The sequence below is a fragment of the Chenopodium quinoa genome, unplaced genomic scaffold, assembly GCF_001683475.1.
Source record: "Chenopodium quinoa cultivar QQ74 unplaced genomic scaffold, ASM168347v1, whole genome shotgun sequence".
NCBI classification, from domain to species: domain Eukaryota; kingdom Viridiplantae; phylum Streptophyta; class Magnoliopsida; order Caryophyllales; family Amaranthaceae; genus Chenopodium; species Chenopodium quinoa.
Genome location: NW_018744626.1, coordinates 2,234,773 through 2,253,961, shown reverse-complemented (window position 1 = coordinate 2,253,961; position 19,189 = coordinate 2,234,773). Strand labels below are relative to the sequence as shown.

General features: G+C 36.7%; 2 protein-coding genes across 2 annotated transcripts; both read left to right on the top strand.

Annotated features, from left to right (window-relative positions):
* The first annotated feature begins 1,723 nt into the window (after nt 1-1,723).
* Nucleotides 1,724-6,113, top strand: LOC110700437 (F-box protein CPR30-like). Its single transcript, XM_021877977.1, has 2 exons — nt 1,724-3,058; nt 5,819-6,113. Exon 1 carries the CDS (start codon nt 1,825-1,827, stop codon nt 3,013-3,015), a length of 1,191 nt encoding a protein of 396 aa, XP_021733669.1. The 5' UTR covers nt 1,724-1,824; the 3' UTR covers nt 3,016-3,058; nt 5,819-6,113.
* Nucleotides 6,114-7,856: 1,743 nt separating this feature from the next.
* On the top strand, nt 7,857-9,050 carry LOC110700879 (F-box/kelch-repeat protein At3g23880-like). The gene has a single exon (XM_021878462.1). It carries the CDS (start codon nt 7,857-7,859, stop codon nt 9,048-9,050), a length of 1,194 nt encoding a protein of 397 aa, XP_021734154.1.
* The last annotated feature ends 10,139 nt before the right edge of the window (nt 9,051-19,189 follow it).

The following is a 19,189-nucleotide window of genomic DNA, read 5'->3' as shown; positions in this document are numbered from 1 at the left end:
ATGACGGATCAAATTGGTTTTTGGTAGAATTCGGGCCGATTTAATTGGGTGTTGGGCTGAGTTCAGAATAAGTCAAATTTGGATTCAAGTTGAGTTCAAATAGGTTATAAACCAGGTACAAAATCGCGTTAACTTCAAGTTGTTTACAAGCTAAGTTGGGTTATATGGGTGTGGAGTTGTATTCAAATTAGGTGAATTTAAAGCATTGCTTGAACCCAAAAATTAGTAATAGTAGAAACAAAAGTGTTGGTTTAAGTTGATTACAAACATAATCAATTATCAAAATATGAGAAAGGAAAGAGTACTTAATAATTTAACAACGAATTATTTTTATTAATTTTTTTTTTTTTTTTACATTTTTGGTCGATATAATAACCCTTGGCTAAGATTTTATAGTCCTTATTTAATTAATTTATCAACTTCCCATATAAGAAAAAAAAAAAAGCATAAAGAGTCACATTATAAGCTTGTCATGTCAAATTATCTTGGGTAATTTTGGATATCTATGATGAAATCAAAGAGTGAACTATAAAGTTGGGTAGGGGTGAAAGTTCGATTTTCAATTTAGTTTACCAAAAAATACAAGTTTATCAATATGAATTTGTTTATCAAATGACAAAAGTGTAAATAAATTAACAATTTTATATTAAATACGGGTCCCACTGTTGTTGATATATTTACAAAAAATTCCATGATAACTCGGCATTTATGTTGTTTTATTTACCATTTTGCCATTTGATAAACAAATTTTGTTTATCAAATTGATTAACTGGACTTCCTCTTAGTTTACTTACATATCATTTAGAACTACTTTTAGGATTTATGCAACTAGTAGTTTCAATCTTACTTAGAAATAAAGTCAAAACCTTTTTGTTCCGAAAGCTTCTTCAGTCAGGTACTGACAAATTGTGGCTGAATTCGATCATTAGGCAGCTACAATTAGCACATAGAGTTCAATGTTTTGTACATGAATGACTGATAGTAAGAATAAATGGGCTACTCGATATGATAAGGTAGTACACTCTCCGACCAATATACTCACCTCGCCTAATGCTCAAAATTTTCTTGAAGAACTCTTTTGCATATCTTGAATTTTATTCCCCCCCCCCCTCTTTTAATTCCTTGCTTTTAATATTAAACAATATTTAACACTAAGAAATAATAAAATAAAAAGTAAAGTAATGAATATAAAAATAATATGATACACGCTTACTTTGATATGAATAAAGGTTAATCATCGTCATTTACTAATTTTTATACTAATATGTCATCTAATAAAACTTTTATACCAATTTGTCACATTTTACTAATTTTAATATCAATATATTATCGATTTTAATTTTTATACTAATATGTCGCAAGGGTGCTAAATTTTATACCATTGTATTGTACCCTCTATATCCCTTTATTTTTGCTCCATTTGACTTTATACGGTTTTCAAAACATGTGTTAAAATGTTTATATCTCCATTTCCATACACGTAAAAATTATAAAAATTTGATATTAATTATATTTACAATGAAATGAATCAAATAAAATATCAGGTGACTATATTTCTTTTTGTTGAACATGAAAATATATGGTCAAAGTTGGTAAAATGTTTGGACAATGGGGCAAAAAAATAGGGATAGAGTAGCTAATTGGCCATTTGCTTTGGGAAGTAAACCAAACTTTGGGTCAATTAGTAACTTATAGACTCAACTAGTCAAATGAATAGATGAAACTGCCCCCAAAAGATAACGGATAGAAAAAATTTCCCCCTTTTATACCAAAGAGTACCAACTCTGAAACTCACTCTCAGATCATCATCTCTTTTGCTTAATTATGAGTTCAATCGCCGAAGTGGGTCGTATGGAGAGGGAACTCTCAAGGGTCGACAGATTGTCGGAGGACATCCATTTTCCGCCGGAATTATTGTTGGAGATCTTGCTATGGCTACCATCAAAAACCCTTTTGAAATTCAGGTCGGTTTGTAGAATTTGGTGTTCTTTCATTGATTCCTCAAATTTCATTTCTTTGCATCTTAATTGTTACAATTACGATTATTCCCAAAAAAGTATTGATCATCTGATAGCGATTCAAAGAATTGTGGACGTTGGGTGTTTTTTCACAATTCGTAGTAGTGACAGATTGAATACGGTTGCAGATCTTGCTGAATTGGCTGAACCATATTCAATTTCTGGAAATTGTAATGGGTTGATTTTGTTGAATTATGGTTGGAATGCGGTTCGATTGTGGAACCCTTCTATAAGAAAATCATTGTTTCTTCCTGATTGTCCTATTAAGCTTCGTTGGAGTAGAATTCGTCGTTGTCATGTAACTTATACTTTAGGATTTTCCCGTTCTAGTAATGATTATAAGGTGCTTGCTGTTAAGACTAATCTTCCTAGCTATAGTGATGATAAGGCCTATATTGCTGTGTACTCACTCGCTGATCACCTTTGGAGGGTTAAACCGAATCCGGTGAGTGTGTCGAAGTGGGCTATATCATGGTTAAGCCCTGAAGGAGGGTTAGTTTGTTGTGGAGGAGTTGTATATTGGGTTGATAATGATTTGCACAGAAAACCCGGAGCTTATATGAAGCTCTACTTGTATGACTTTGATGTCGAAGAATTTAGTGTTATGCAACTGCCTGATGCTGTGAAAGAAAGCACTCATAGGCTTATTTTTGCCCATGGTGACTCCTTAGCAGTTTTATTGATGTCCTCTGAAAGTATCTGCATATGGGTTTTGAAAAAGGATGGCGGAGAGAATCCATGGAGGCTATGGTTTAAGGGAGAGCCGCATTTAAATGCTTCCAAGTTGTTTGAATGTGCAAATGTTGTCTATTGTAAAAATAGCAATACGTTTTTGTTGAACAACAATCTTGCTACGATGTCCTATGACATTGCAAACAACCAAATACGAATTCTGAAAGAAAAAGATATGATGAATTTCCGGATTTCTTTCCAGACTTATGTTGAAAGCTTGGTTTTGCACAAAGGTTTTGGTGAGACTATAACATTATTCCTTTGAAATTGATGAAGGGTTGATAATGGCTGATTCTGGAAGGTCACAGGTAATGCTTGCTCTTAATCATGTTATTTTTCCCACTTACATCTTCTAAAATATGTCAAATACACATTATGATATATTAATTGTTTTTTGTCATACTTTAAAATTCATTGTTCAGGAAGACTTGCTTTTGTTGTACTAATAGATATTTCTTGAACTTGTCTTTATATAGGATCATATAACTAACCTTTTACCACATTTACCTGATGATGGTGTAGTTAATGTGAACTAAATAAAGAAAAAAGGTTAATAAGTGGAAATTTCTTCAAGCATACTATTAACCATCATTGAATGAAGTTGCATTCCCTTTACCTTACTCCCTCAATAATGTGGTCTATCCTATATGCCCTTCCAAAATCTACTCATCCTCTCCAAGTAGTTAAGTTAATTTTGTCAATGAAAAAAATAAATCGAAATCAATTAAATAAAGAAATTATTTGGAATAGGATTCTCTTTGTAAGAAACTGCTTTATAAAGTTGAGATTTTGTGAAAATTACCTAATAAAAACATGTTGTTAATTGCCATTTTAAACCTAAAATATTGTAAGTTGCTACCCTTTGCCGGATATCCCTTGTTGACCTTCTTTTTTGGCGTTGAGCTACCCGCGTGACTTAAATTACTTTTTTTTTTGTTTATTTATAGTGTTGGCAGGGGTAATGATGTGACATAGGGTAAAATGGAAATTAGTTTTGTCATCATTTGTCTATCCATGTCTTGAAAATAAGGTTGGTGGCTTGGTGTTAGCATTCTCAATGTAAATATGATCCAAATTAGTAGAATTGAACGTTGGAGGTTTGTGCTGTAAAATCAATACCAAAGTCTGAGTCAATAAGAATGCTAGTGAGATGTTAAGTATGATACAAGTAAGAAGTTTGCTTAGCACATTCTTGAGGCATCAGTGTTGGATGTTCACCTATAAGTGAAGCATCAGTCTTTACAGTGGAGTCTTATCTTGATCACCCATCTAGCAAATAGTGCTATGGAGTATTATGAGTGAATGAAAACCCCTGGTGTATCTTAGATAAACAGGTTCTATATAAGATCTTAATTATTTGCGGATTTAGTCTTAAGCTTTGACTCTCTGCGTAGGCTTTCAAGTTCTAAATATATTATCTCCATACCAAAATGAGAAACGTGAAAATAGCAACACTTCACCACCATAAGCAGATCCCAAATATTTGCATAATAGTCTAGTAGTCACAACAAGTATTTGGAAGAGGAAGCTTGATGAATACTTTTTGGGAGACATGTAAATCCATGAAGTTTTGGAGGGAGGTATGTCAGGGTTGCCACTGCAAGATTCTAGTGTTTGTGTGTAAAACACGAAGTTCTCTAGACTGTAATTGATTTCTAAGTTACAAAATCTGTGCATTGAATGTTTAAGCAAAAACACTTGCAACGCACATCTGCTGGCCATTGAATGTTGAAGCTGTGCATATGAAAGCTGCTCATATTCTGAATAGTCTATATTTCATATTATCATACTTTTTTTGTTGGCACTCTTTTGGACTGATGCCTATAAAGAAGCCCACCCGAGACTCTGAGAGAATGAGACTAAAGTGTAGAACCCCTGCTTGGTAAAGTCCTTGCTACATTAATAGTTTTCATTCACTGGTCTTCTTCCTCTGTGATTCATTAATAGTTTTCATTGTGTCTTCTTAAGGAGGATGGAGAGGATCAATGGGGCTATGTCTATGTAGAGATTCTAGGTGATTGCTAGTTTCTACCATACACTTTTTTTTTTCCTCCCTGAAGCTTACAGTAGAGTTGAGTGATTTGGGGGAACAGAAATCTTTAGTAGATATCATTTCTTACTTGTGTGGATAGATTGGTGTTGTATAAAGTATCTGAAGGGTAGACTTTGACATACTTCCCAGAAAACTAAATGAATATTAGACCTAAAACTTATAAGAAATGCAGATGCACTTAACTAGGTACCTCTTGCATTTCTCATTTTATGAAATTTTGCTAGCTTACCCTGCTGTAATTACACTTGCCTTAATTTTCTCAAAAAAAAAAAAAAAATTACACTTGCTTTAATGTTTTGCTATTCATGACATGCATCGCTCAAGGATACTTAATGTTGTTTTTCCTTTGGATTGCATTACATTTCTGTCCCATACAATAAATTCTGACTCAAGTTATGTTCCATGTCTTGTTTTTGCACATCCTCTAAATCGGGATCCAACACTGTTCATTTTCTAATCTGTTGGGTTTTACACTTCTACGACTTATGCACTGAATGAAAATTTCTTTGGAATTTGTGATTTCTTCCCTATGTATTTATGAGATACAGATAAGGGGAATGTGATTTGTAAGGCACAAATACACTATGTATATGTATACATTCTTCTTTGTTCGACTTGATTTGTTGGTTTTCTCTAGTAAAATTTTTAGGTATAATAATGCTACTCTTATACTAGATATGATTGCAAATCTGTATTTTCCTTTGTGAGAAGGGTTTCCGAATGTTTTCTTTTTCTTACTTATATAAAAAAAAATATTGCAAATCTGCATGATTATTAGCCTTGTATAGTTGTTTGTTCAAGTGCTAATGTTATTGGTATAAGGATGAAGCTTTGTAATAATTATGGAGCTTATGGCTTGCTATCAGATTTTCTTTGTTACTTTTGTCATTATTTGCATTTAAAACCAATTTAATTGTCATAGACTTTAATTTTTTTTTGAACAAATTGTCATAACCGTATAGTGGGGAGGGATACTATAAAATTTGATACTGACTGGATTATTTGCTCTTTACAGAGATGCATACTAGTAGCGCCCGCTGCCTGATGTTGCTAAATGCTCAGTTTAATTTTTTCTGTTGCTACTGCAGACCATGGTGTAATTTACTGGTGCGTGTCTAAGCTCACATGTAAGATCTTGAATGTATGCATAAAACTCATATGTAAGACTGTCATATTTGGCTGATAAATGTATGGCCTGTATCAGTTCAGTCCAAGTACATGCAACTATGCTAGACTGTTAATTATTAAGTGCAAAACATTTGTCGTTAATGTACTTGTGTTAATGTAATTTATAAGTACACTTCAAATTATATTGGTCCAATATGTTTTATGTGTATTAGGTTCTATTATTCAGGGAAAATTCCCCTTAGCTTTTGTTCAACTTATATGTTTTTAATGGCTTTTATGATTTATAATTAAGAAGATAATGACATATGAGCTCTTGTTAGATTCGCATCCAATATGTCATTACCAAATATAAAATATTCTGCGTAAGATTATGCCACGTGGGTTAGAAACCTAAACTAAAACGGATTGATATTTCTCTCAATGGAAATCCAAAGGAGTCATTTGCTACCCCTATGTTTATTTTATTGTGCAATCAGCACGTAACCAAGAGTACTATCAGAGACTACTGTAGTAGTACAATCTGAAGTTTCAAACCAAGGTAGATGAATTGTGTTAGGTACTTAGGTTTTTCCTGACAAGACAATGACTTGATCTAGTGTATGTTCAAGTATATAGTAGTAAGAGACTGTCCGAGCTTTAACTAGTTAGGTTGCATGTAGGATCTTTATATACTCGATAAATAGCTGTTTTGAGGTCATTAACCCCAAAGAAAGGGAACTGATGTGGGAGCATTAGACTTGGTTGATGTGGAAAAAATGTAGTAAAGAGTCAGTTTCATGGATGATTCTGAAGCTTTTGGAAAAGGATTCTTGGTTGGTCAACTCTTGAGTTTGACTATCCTATGTCTTGAGTAATTTCCCCAGTAATGCTTGGAGAATTGGAGGTCTTTGGTCAAGTTTTGGTGATTTAGGGAGAAAGTTGTCAAATGTGCGACCACTTGGAGATCGAAAGTTGTGTCATGCTTACATAACAGTATAACTTAATAACTTATAATAAGCTAGAATTGTAGATTACTAAATTTACCTTAGCACACCCGTGTCGTAGCAAAAAATTACTGTCGGCCGTGCACATCTAGTCGTGCAAGAGGGTTTGTGTGTCTTTGTATTCTAGATTTATTTAGGGGTTTTAATTAAAGCAGTAGTCACCATATTAAGATGATTGTTCTTGACTATTTAGGGCATGTTCACTTCAGTTTAATTTCAGTTCAATTCAGCTCCAATCAGTTTAGTTCAGCTCTTAATTTCTTTCTTTCACAAAATTTTCATTTCATCTCTATTCAGTTCAGTTTAGCTCAGCTCAAATCACTTCAGTAAATGTGAGCATGCTTTTAGGGGTTTTAAAAGTAGCATGAATTATAAAAGTTTTCTAAAATCTTTGGCAAGCCATGTAAATTGTTTTGTTTATTTATATACTCCGTATCTATTTAATTAAAAATATATCCATTATTTTTTTTGGTAAGGAAGAAGAGTTTTAGGCAACCATATATTATGGGAAGCCTAATAAAAATTGGATTATATTTTTTGACAAGCCTTGTGTGGAAGCTTGATAAAAAAAATAAATAAATAAGGGCTTGTTGACATTGTTTTTTGTTTTCAATTTTCTGTTTTTATGAAAACAATAAACTAAAAACAAGAAACACGAAAAAGGTGTTTCCACTTTTTTGTTGTCAGTTTTCAAAAATATCATGATTTTAATAATTTTGTTTAATTTTTGTTTCATTATATGACATATATCATATACAGAAAACCACAGCGATGCCAAACGAACCCTAAAATATCAATTTTATTTTTGTATAAAAGATTGAATACAATTGCTTCTTTGCAAATATTGAGTATATATATATCTTTTTTAAACGAGGCTATAAGATTGCCGAGGTTTAAGAGCTTTATTGCTACAAAAATTTCGCCAAATTTTCATTGTGATTGATGGATTTATCAGAGCACAATTACTTGCCATGGGATCTAATAATAGCGATATTGACGATGCTGCCGGCGAAAACCCTTCTTAGATTCAGATGTGTTTGTAAAGCTTGGAGATCTATGATCGATTCGTCAGATTTCATCAATATGCATCTTAAAGTTTACAATACTAATAAAAATCGTATATTAGTGCGGGAGATTTATATTGACAAACGATCAAGAACTTATACAATATATAGTACGAGTGGTATAGGCCTCTTAATTAAAAGTGCTCAATTATATGAAACTTCTATATTTTACTCTCTCTATGGTTGTTGTAATGGGTTGATGTTGGTGAGGCCGCAGTACTCGTCGTACCCGGGCCCTCGAACTCCCTTGATACTGTGGAACCTGTCTATTAGGAAGTCTTTGATTCTTCCCCTTTGCCCTTTGGTCCCTGCAAGCTATGCTCTTGGATATGCTCCTTGTAATGATTATAAAGTGGTCGCTTTAGAAAGGAATCGTAATTCAAAGGCACTATTAGAAGTACCCATTGCTGTATATTCGCTCAACGACCATAGTTGGAAGACAAAAACTAATTCAGGGATTGTTGTCGCAAGCTCATGTTTTGATAATATGCAAAGAAGGGGTGTTTTCTATCAAGGGGCTTTATACTGGGTTGGAGCTAATTATTCATCTCAAGTTCTTTTTCGATTTGACTTCGATACTGAGGAACTTACCTTGTTGGAAATTCCGGATTCTCGGATTAAACTCATTGAAGGTAGGACTTATGCTTTCCTCCTCGGTGACTCAATAGCAGTTTGCAGTTTATCTTGGCAAAGTACTCCCACTCGTATATGGATACTGGAAAAGGATGGTGCAAAGGAGGCATTGAGGCTTTGGCTTTCCGTGGATGGAAGTACGAGTTGCTCTGAGAATTATCGCTCTCCTCCTACAAGGATTCTTTATGTTTGCAACAAAAACATACTTTTGATGGATCACGTAGTGAGCATGATATCTTATGATTTCACGAATCATCAAATACGAAACTTAAGGGATTCTTTACAAGGTTATTGTGTATATTTTGATACGTATGTGGAGAGCTTGGTGATGAACAAAGGATCGAAAGGGCAGACTTTGACATTCCTTCCACAAAAAGAGTCGGATGAATCAAGAAATGATTTTAATTTAACCGATCCACAAAGAAGGAGAATAGTGTGAATCGGTAATTTTTTTGGGTGTTAATGGATCAACTCAACTAAAAACTTAAAAACTTAAGCTGATGGATGAGACCCATGGTCTATCTAGCTAGCTAATTTATTTTTTGAGTTATATTTAAACTATTGTTGCTCCTATTTTTTGTGCAATATGCTTATATAGGAACTGTGAAGTTGCTCAGCCTTGGTTCTTATTGCAAATTATCTATCTTTGCAGTATTGTACGTTGTAGCAGTTGCTATTTATCAATGTTCTTCAGCTTGGCTACGAACATGTTACGCTAATTGATGGTAAGTTATTGCATAGATCACTACTTAATGGCACTGCATGCCTTTACAATTAAGATCGATATAGATATGCATATAGAGTACCATTTTAAAGTGAAGTGTGAAGAGGTTTTAAAAAAGTTAGAATTGTTGTTTTCTCATTACGTGAGAATATATACAATATACAAGAGCATAAATAGCCTAGATATAAAGTTTCAACAATAGCAGTAAATAATTCTGATTGCATATTACCATAATTTTATAAAGTTTCGTACAACTTAAATTTTGATTAATAAACACAAGCTTTAGCCGAAATTACATTCAAATTCAGCAGGTGGCTAACCATGGAATTTAGAGCTTTCTCCTGCTACTTAGAAACCAATTAAGAATAAATGCAAGCATGAGATAAATTCAGACTCAAGCTAATTAATCTTATATATACCATAAGAGGTTCAATCACATTAGCTATATAAGAATCACATTAGCTGTATAAGACCCTGCCTAACAAGATCGTCGTAGGTCTTTTTGTTGTAAACGTTACCCTCGGCATCTTCATATTCCTCAACATTGTAAACGTTACCCTCGGCATCTTCATATTCCTCAACATAAGGCTGCCATAAGAAAGACTCTTGCCTTAGTTGAATTTGCTGCCACAACTCCTTGGCATCATCGATTCGAGTGATCTCATGAAAGCTCTTGTTGTTAGGGATACCCAAGCAATGCATACCATGCTGGTGACGCATATTTCGCACATATTTCGCACTTAAATTCTTGGTGAAGACCGTGAAGCTTGTATAACCAGTACGGTATAGGCTTCCCATCCGAACCTATTGGCAATTTGAGTGGATTATTATTGTTTCTTTTGTCGTCCTCTTCTTCATCGCCTTCTATGTCGATTGCAACTATCTCATTATCAGCTTCACGATCACGAACGAGCTCATCATAACTCATCCCCTGCCTGTTCTTAACGCGTTCCTTAGTCCGGTCAAGAGTCTCTTTCAGAATTTCACACAACTTCTTCACTTTTGCTTCAATGAGCGCAATTTCCTTGCAACAATCAAGTTCATCATCGCCTTTTAACTTCTTTAAGTGCATTCGATCCAGCCTTTCGAGAGGGGTATTCTTCACAAGGAAAAGCCTCTCTGCCCTTTGGTGCATAGTACCCCCTGACTTAAGCCCCAAGGCATTTAACGCCTCGTTAAGTTTCATCGATCCTAACTCAATTAGACTCTCGACATAAATTTATCATTCATATTATTTTTTTAGTTTTTTTTTTCTTTTTCCCTAGTGCTTTAATCTTCTAAATTCACTACAAATGATTCCTAATAAATTTTGAAAATTTAATTTTTGTCCATGGATGACTATTAAACTTGAGTAACAAACGTGTCACATACTTACATTATATACAAGTGCAAAACCTTGGGGAATAAGTAAGCTCAAAAGAATCATAATTTACTGTTTCACTGTTTGTCAAAAAAAAAAAACAAAATTAAAAAAATAAATAAATAAAAAATCTATACATGAAACAATAATATCTCTACATGTTCTACTAGTAAAAAGATACTCCGTAATGTATATAAGCTAATTATAACCATGGAATGCTGACATCTAATGCAATGTCTGTAAATAGTACGAGTAGATCAGATAGCAACAAAGAAGTACGAGAACCAGTAAGCAACTTTTAGTAAGCAGCTTAGGTTTCTAACCCACAATGGCATAATCTTCTGCAGAATATTTTGTATTTGGTAATGACTTATTGGATGCGAATCTAACAAGAGCTGATATGTCTAATGTCTTTATCATCTTAATTATAAATCATAAAAGCCATTAGAAACATATAGGTTGAACAAAAGCTAATGACTGTTTAAGGGCATATTGGACGGTTCCACTGACCCAATTTGACTCCCGGAGTATATTAGGGACCATGGTAAACATCTCGGAAATTTTTAATCCGAGCGAAAAAAGGTCAAGATTACAAAATTGAAAGCTATAATCCACGTTTTTTTGGGAAATTTTAGGTTTCAGGGTCCGGTGGTGAAAAGCCTTAAAACCCTAAGGGATACATCTCGGGGTTATATAATGCCGTTTGAAACCATATATGATCATTAGATGTTGTCATAAACGTCCGTGGTAGACTTGAGTTTACGAAATCACTACAAATTGTGAACGGGTAAAATGATCGTTTAAGGGCATATTGGTTGGTTCCACCGACCCAATTTGACTCCCGGAGGATATTAGGGATGGACCATGGTAAACATCTCGGCAATTTTTATTTACGGACGAAAAAAAGTCAAAAAATTACAAAATTAAAGGCTATAATCCACGCTTTTTGAGGAATTTTGAGGTTTTGGGGCCCGGTGGCGAAAAATCTTGAGACCCTAAGGGATACATTTCGGGGTCATATAATTCCGTTTGAAACCACATATGATCATTATATGATGTCATAAACATCCGAGGTAGGCTTGAGTTTACGAAATCACTTCAAGTTGTGAACGGGTAAAATGACCGTTTAAGGGCATATTAGATGGTTCCACTGACCCAATTGGACTCTTGGAGGGTATTAGGGATCATGGTAAACATCTCGGCAATTTTTATTTTTAGGCGAAAAAAGGTCAAAAAAAATTACAAAATTGAAGGCTATCCACGCTTTTTTAGGAAATTTTGAGGTTTCGAGGCACGGTGGCGAAAAGCCTTGAAACCCTAAGGGATACATCTCGGGGTCATATAATGTCGTTTGAAACCATATATGATCATTATATGTTGTCATAAACGTGCGTGGTAGGCTTGAGTTTACAAAATCAGTGCAAGTTGTGAACGGGTAAAATGACCGTTTAAGGGCATATTGGATGGTTCCACCGACCTAATTTGACTCCAGGGGGATATTAAAGACCATGGTAAACATCTCGGCAATTTTTAATTTCCGGACGAAAAAAGGTCAGAAAATTACAAAATTGAAGGCTATAATCCACGTTTTTTGAGAAATTTTGGGAACCATGGTAATTTTTGTAATTTTTTTTTTTGACCTTTTTTCACCCAGAAATAAAAATTCCTTAGATGTTTACCATGATTCCTAATACCCTCCGAGAGTTTAATTGCATTTTAAATGTTTTCCAGTTGCCAATTGATTTACTCTATCTTTACTTGCCAGTTGCCACCATCTCCTACTTATAATCTCTAGGCCGGCAATAACTTCTAGCCTTTGTTTTTCTCTCTCTAAAAATGTAGTAGGCTCTAACTAAGAAATTAAATCAATCATATATAACAAATTAAACCAGAAATTTAAATAAGAGGGAGTAGTGGAGGCAATAGTAAAGGATTTACAGTGATGGAGAAGTGGCCAATCTTCAAGAAGTTGCTTTGATTGTCAGATTATTAGTCTAATTAATCTGATTAAATTGGCTTTTAAATACAAATTAAATTAAGTTACTTGACGGAATTGTCAGAAACTGATACGGAGTATGTCTAGAATTGCAACTTAGATGGCATATGGGCAACATATTTATATATATCGGTCACATATTCTAATAAACAAAGTACTAAGCTAAGCAAACTATAGCTAGGGAGTGGGGAATCAACTGAGAGTTAGCGAATTTGATCTTTATACTTTTCAAACCTACTAGCTAAACACAAAATTATCAAGAAAATTAATACTACAAAATATTTATATGAATATGTCATAAAATATTACTAAAGTGGAAATATTTGTAAAGTTCATTCACATCTTTTCAATGATCTTCCAAAGTTGGCCAGGCTACAAGCTTCTTAAGATCAATCAAGCTCATCCAAAAAAACTCCTCCCACTCCACTGTAACTTACGAATAATTACCTTATTTTCATGCAAATCCATATGTTGGGAAGGATCAAATCTCAAAATATGACCGTCGGTTTCTTTGTGCAACGCCAAGCTCTCTACATAATCATCTAGAGTTACTAAACTATTATAGGGTGTTCTCAAAACTCGTACTTGCTGGGTAGAAAATGTATAAGAAAACACTTTCTCGTAAGTCTGAAAGATAAATGTATCACTGTCCCGTTCATTATAGAAAATCCTTGAATATATATCTGACAAACGCCCGCAAGTTGCATCTAATACCTCATGAGTTGAATCTCTTGAAAACCATAGCCTCCAAGGCGACTTCTTTTCGCTATCCTTATCAATAACCCATACACAGAAACTTTTAGAAAACAGACTCAAAACGGCTAGTTTCTTACAACAAAGAAAAATAAACCTAGTGACTAATCCTTGCTTGACATCCACCGGCAACTCCACAGAGATAAAATCCTCATAATCAAAATCAAATGAGACGAGATGATTTTCCGTAAGCCAGTACCAAGCCCCTTGATAGAATACACGTTCATTTAGAGATGGTGGGACGAGGACATCATTCCTTGTTATTATAGAACTCCACCTATGATCCCGAGATGAATAAATTGTCATTAAAACTTCTCCAGCTCCACCAAGAGGATGCGGATGCGGCCATTGAAAGGCAGCCACTTTAAAATTATTGTCTCCATCGTTAGAAGAAGGATATCCCAACAAAAATGTTTCATATAGAAAATATGGATAAATTTTAAGAGGACACGGGGGAAGCAACAACGACTTCTGAATAGAAGGGTTCCATATCCTCAAAATACTCTCGTCAGGATGATATATTAACACTAACATTAACCCATTACATGTTCCAAAAAAGCTACAATTCGCATTTATTGTACAAAGATGATTGATTACCTCAAATGTATCGATGCTTCGAAGAGTAACTCGTACCGTATATTGATAATTGGGGTCTTCTACTGAATCAATGTAGAGTAGATGAGGGCTTTTACGAAATTTTGAATTTAGTTTAAAATCTTGGGAATCGATTATTGAGCACCAAAGCTTACAAACACACCGTATTTGTAGTAGGGTTTTTATCGGTAGCCTTGCGAATATCTCATCCCTTAGTAATTCTAATGGTATGTCATTAGTTTCTTTGGCAACTAACTGCTCGTCCGACATCGTCATCTTCTCGATCTCCATGTTAAATTTCCTACAAAAATAAAGTAAAAAGAAGTAAAAGTATATTGGAAATATAAATTTACATGGGGTTTGTAAAAAAATAGAGAGCAAATTGGTGGTGTTTTAATGCAAATGGGTCATTCTTTTTGGGACAAAGTTTTGGCCAAATGGGTCGTTCTTTTTGGGACGGAGGGAGTATTTTATAAGATACTCTTATTTTCTTGTAAAATTTTGCAACCGTATCCCAATGCTACTCATATTACGTACGAATTATACTTTCAATAAAATTTCAATATTTCATTATTGCTCTAAATTATATATATATATATATATATATATATATATATATATATATATATTATAGAAATTGTATAATAATCGAAAGTGTATCCCATATATATATCATATAGAAATTGTATAAAAAAATTATCTTATAGAAATTATAAATTTAGTAATTTGAAATGAAACTTTACAGATATCTTATAGGCATCTCAATAGGAAAAGATATTTGTACTACTCCATAATGTTTTACTCCGTATATGTTATAAATTTGATGCGTTTTGTTTTGTATGATTGATTGATTGTTGATGTTATAAAGTACACCACATAACAAAATTGACAAATACTCTGTGACCGTAATAAATTGAGTTACAGTAAAACATGCAACATTACTCAAAAATTCTTTTTGACCTAATATTAATTAGGAAGGGATCGAAAAATTGTGTAGAAATTAAATATAACTACACTGATATTATTGAAGTAAATCAATTGAAATAGCATAAATAAAAATACCTGACAACGAGAAATTTAGCAAGCGCGCAGAAGGCTTTAATTAAATTATGGCTCGTCAAAGATGGTTGTAGAAATTGAGCGGAAATAAGGTTTGAGGGTTTATTTTTTTTTTTTGGAAACAAGGTTTGAGGGTTTATATAAGCATCAAATAATTGTAATTAGATAAATAGGGTAATGTTATATATAGCCCTTAGGGTTATATATAAGCATTTAATACACTCTAGAAAATGGTACTCCCTCTGTTTCATAATGTTAGTTTCATATACTATTTTGGACGTTTCAAAAAAAATCTATCCATATTTAACGTATTTCATTTATGGGTAATACTATACATAGCACTTAGGGCTATACATAGCATCAAATAATTGTAATTAGATAAATAGGGTAATGTTATACCCTCGAAAAATCCAAATCTTCCCTGCCCCCACCCTTAAGAACCCTCAACGAGGGTTTTTGTGGGTGGGGAAAGGGTCGATTAGGGTTTTTCGAGGGTGGTGGGCTAGGTGGCTAGGGTTTTCGGGGGTGGAGGAGAGGTCGCCGAGGGTTTTTGAGGGTGTGGGAGGGCCGATTAGGGTTTTTCAAGAGTGGTGGGCTAGGTGGCCGGGGTTTTCGGGGGTGGAGGAGAGGTCGCTGAGGGTTTGTGAGAGTGTGGGAAGGCCGATTAGGGTTATTCGAGTTTGGTGGGCTGGGTGGTTGGGATTTTCGGGGGTGGGGCAGGTTTCCAGGTGGTTTCGGGGGTGGGGGAGGTGAGGTTCCAAGTGGTTTCGAGGGAAAAGAGGTGGAAATCGAAGGGGGAGGGGAACAGCTGGTCGCTGGCGCCAAAAAAGGGGAGGGGTCTGGGTGGCGGCGGCGCCGGCAAAGCTGGGTTGCTGGTTCGGTGGGGAGGGTGGGTGTTTTTTATTTTTTAATTTTTAAATTTAAGTTAATTATTTAAAAAATAATAAAACTAACCGTGGTTAATGATTTTAATTAAAAAGATGTTAACCATGGTTTAATATTAACTAAATTGCTTTATTAATTTCACCATTGAAAATTATAATAAATTAAAGTTTACCAAGGATAATAAGAATTTTTGCAATTTACCACTGAAAAAATTACAAAGTTTAGTGTTACCATTGAAAATTTCCCAAAATAATAAACTGCTAAATCTTTTTAAGTTGTAATTATATTGTGTTTCGGATGAAAACAATCGAATCTCGGAAGATCCTTTTATCTTGAGGGAACTTGGTCTCGGTCCGAACGACGCAGGAGCCGAGGGTTTCCTGCACAACAAATACACGTAAACTAGCCTCGGGGGGACGCCGAGGAAGGCCCCTCCGATGCTTAAGTCAGTATATTAGAGAGAGAAAGCTGTGCAAGAGTTTAGTTGCTTGAGGCTTTATTGTCTTACCAAGAATTGACCAAATTGTTGGCTTTTATACCTTGGCTAATGAAGGAGGCGGATTGGGCCCGGAAGTCAGTTGGGCTGGGCCAAGCTGATTGGGCCGTTGACTGACCTTGACATGGCTTTGAGGATGTTGATTTTTGACTTTAGCACATTTGGAGAGTTGAACCTTAACCTTGGGCTTTTAATTGGATCATTCAGTGACCAGGCCCAATTGGACTAAATTGGACCCAAACAACTTGCCCCCCAGACCCGATTTGGAAGGATGACGGGTCGGGTTTGATTTAATCAGAAAAGGAGGGAAGTGAATGATTTGTTAATCCAAAAATGTGAATTTAAACCATAATTAACCCATGATTAATGAGATAACAACAGTTAATGTGGATAATTGCGGAAGTTGGACGGGTAGTGGGCGATTTAACTGCAAGGTCGTGTGTTTAACGGTTACTTAGTGGGGTGCTTGAGAGAAATTGAAACGCAGACTCCTTGAATTCCCATTTCTGGAGATATAAATAGAGGCGCGTCTTCTCTCCCCACTCATTCATCAACACAAACCCAGAATTCTCAAGAACGCTCAAGAGCCCGCATCAAAACTTCGCAAATTCCCCGAGCATTAAGCTTAGAAGCTGAGACTTGTCACTACCAATTCGTAAATCGGCGACTTTTGCTTCAGATCAAGGTAAATTCCTTTGATTTTATTTCATTTTTCTTCGACTTTGCACTCTTTCCCCTTTTTCGACTTTTTCCTTCGAAATTCGTCAATGGTGAGGGGAGTTAGAGGTGGAGCCCGTGCTCCAAGAAGAGCAAGGCTAATCCCCGATCCCAGGGACAGGATTGGGACCTGGAATGGACGAAGGACAGAGTCTGACCCTGCTGAAGGGGTTAGGGCGACTCCCATTTCTTCGGCTCCTCCTCAGAGGGCTGAGGGGGTGAGCGCTTCAGGACGGGATGATGAAGTTCCCGCTGTCCTTTGGGATATCCTCCCAGGGTTTTCAGAGTGGGAGGATGCCGAAGTAGCTTCGGCCATGATAAAGAACCGCCCCTACTCATGGTGGGTGGAGAATGCTGATCAGTACCGGTTTGCCGAGCAAATTGAGTTGCATTACGGCATCCTTGAAGCCGATGGGTATTGGTGCCGAATGCCCACGGCCTCCGATAGAATCCACCGTCCACCCCCGGGGTATGTGGGGGTGTACACAAGACAACTCCAGTACGGGCTGAGGTTCCCTTTGGACGTATTCGTCCGAGACTTGCTGATCCATTACAACATTTCCCTGTGCCAGCTGACCCCCACCAGCATCCGAAGGGTAATGACGTACTTATGGGTCTGCAAATTCTTCAGGTACGTGCCGAACCTGCATTGCTTCAAAAGGCTCCATCGGCTAGTGCCAAACATTCAAAGTGGGCACGGATGCCATGGCTCTGGGTGGTATCGGATTGAGTCTCGGCCCCCGTTCCTAACCATGTGGCCGAACGACTCTTCAGACAAGGACTGGAGAGGTCAATGGATTTGGGTTAGGGCACCCACGGAGCCGAGCCACCCTTACGTTTTCAGCGCTCCCCGGTATCTTGCCGAGCCGGATCCTGATATGGGAAGTTTGGGTCCTCCCGAAGATAGCGGGCCAGACCCGAACCTTAATCAGCAGAACATCTTCGGCAAGCTGCCGAACCGGGGAGGCAGCGGCCGAATGCAGCATATCCCGGAGACTTGGCTCCCCGATACGCACTATGTTTTCCAAGAGAATATGCTGGCAGCTGTCGGCCTCAGCCGAAAGTTTAGGGATGGTAATCTTCTTCGGCTGGGGCCGAGGCCTTTTAAGTATCTCTTTTCTTCTTTCATTTTGCTTTCTTGTGATGTGCCGAACTAACTGAATTGACTTCTCCCCTTTTCTTTTTCAGAACGGGACGAGACCAACGTCGGCATTGATTACGCTCGCCTTGGCGTCAACCGAGAACGAGTCGTAACTGATCGGGCTCCCCCTATCACTGAACCAAGGCGCCGAGAGGTTCACCTAGACTCTTCCCACTTCCAAATTGAGGCTGTTGCTCTGTATCAGAGGCAGAAGCCTTGGTGGAAGAAGAGAGATCCCTTGTTTCAGCTGCTGGAAGAAGAAGCTGAAGCTGCCCGTACAGCCGAAGAGGTTGCACGGGTTATTGAAGCTTGTGAAGGTGGAGAAGGGTCCTCCAGAGTTGCTGAAGAAGCTGCGGCTAGGGCAGCTGAAGAAGACGAGGCTTTGCTGAAGACCTCGGTGAGCCTTTAGACTTAACTTTGTCTTTCTTCTTTTTTTTTTTTTTTTTTTTCACATTCTTCCCCCTGCCTGCCCTTTACAGTCTGAAGAGAGCAGCAGACACAGGGAAGGGAAAGCCCCTGTTCGTCCCGAAGACCAAGTACAAGAAGAGTCTTCAGACTCGGGTATGGACGAGCAGCCGCTTCAGAAGAGGCGCCGAAGAATGGCCATCATCGGCCCGCATGACTTTCAGCGGAGGCCGATGACCATCGGCGTTGAAATAAGGGAACCCGAGGAAGGCAATGGATCGCCGAGGGTTCCCCGGCCACCGCCTCAATCACCCCCAAGGGCCTCTCCGCCACCCCCCGAGATGGAGGTGGATCAGAGAACTCCCAAACCTAAGGGAGAGGTTCTAGAAGAAGCTCGAGAGAGTGCCGCCGAGGACAAGGATGGAGACGCCGTGATGCCCAGTGCTGA

Coding starts and splice junctions, on each gene's coding strand:
- LOC110700437 (XM_021877977.1), top strand. CDS start 1,825: ATGAGTTCAATCGCCGAAGTGGGTCGTATGGAGAGGGAACTCTCAAGG.
- LOC110700879 (XM_021878462.1), top strand. CDS start 7,857: ATGGATTTATCAGAGCACAATTACTTGCCATGGGATCTAATAATAGCG.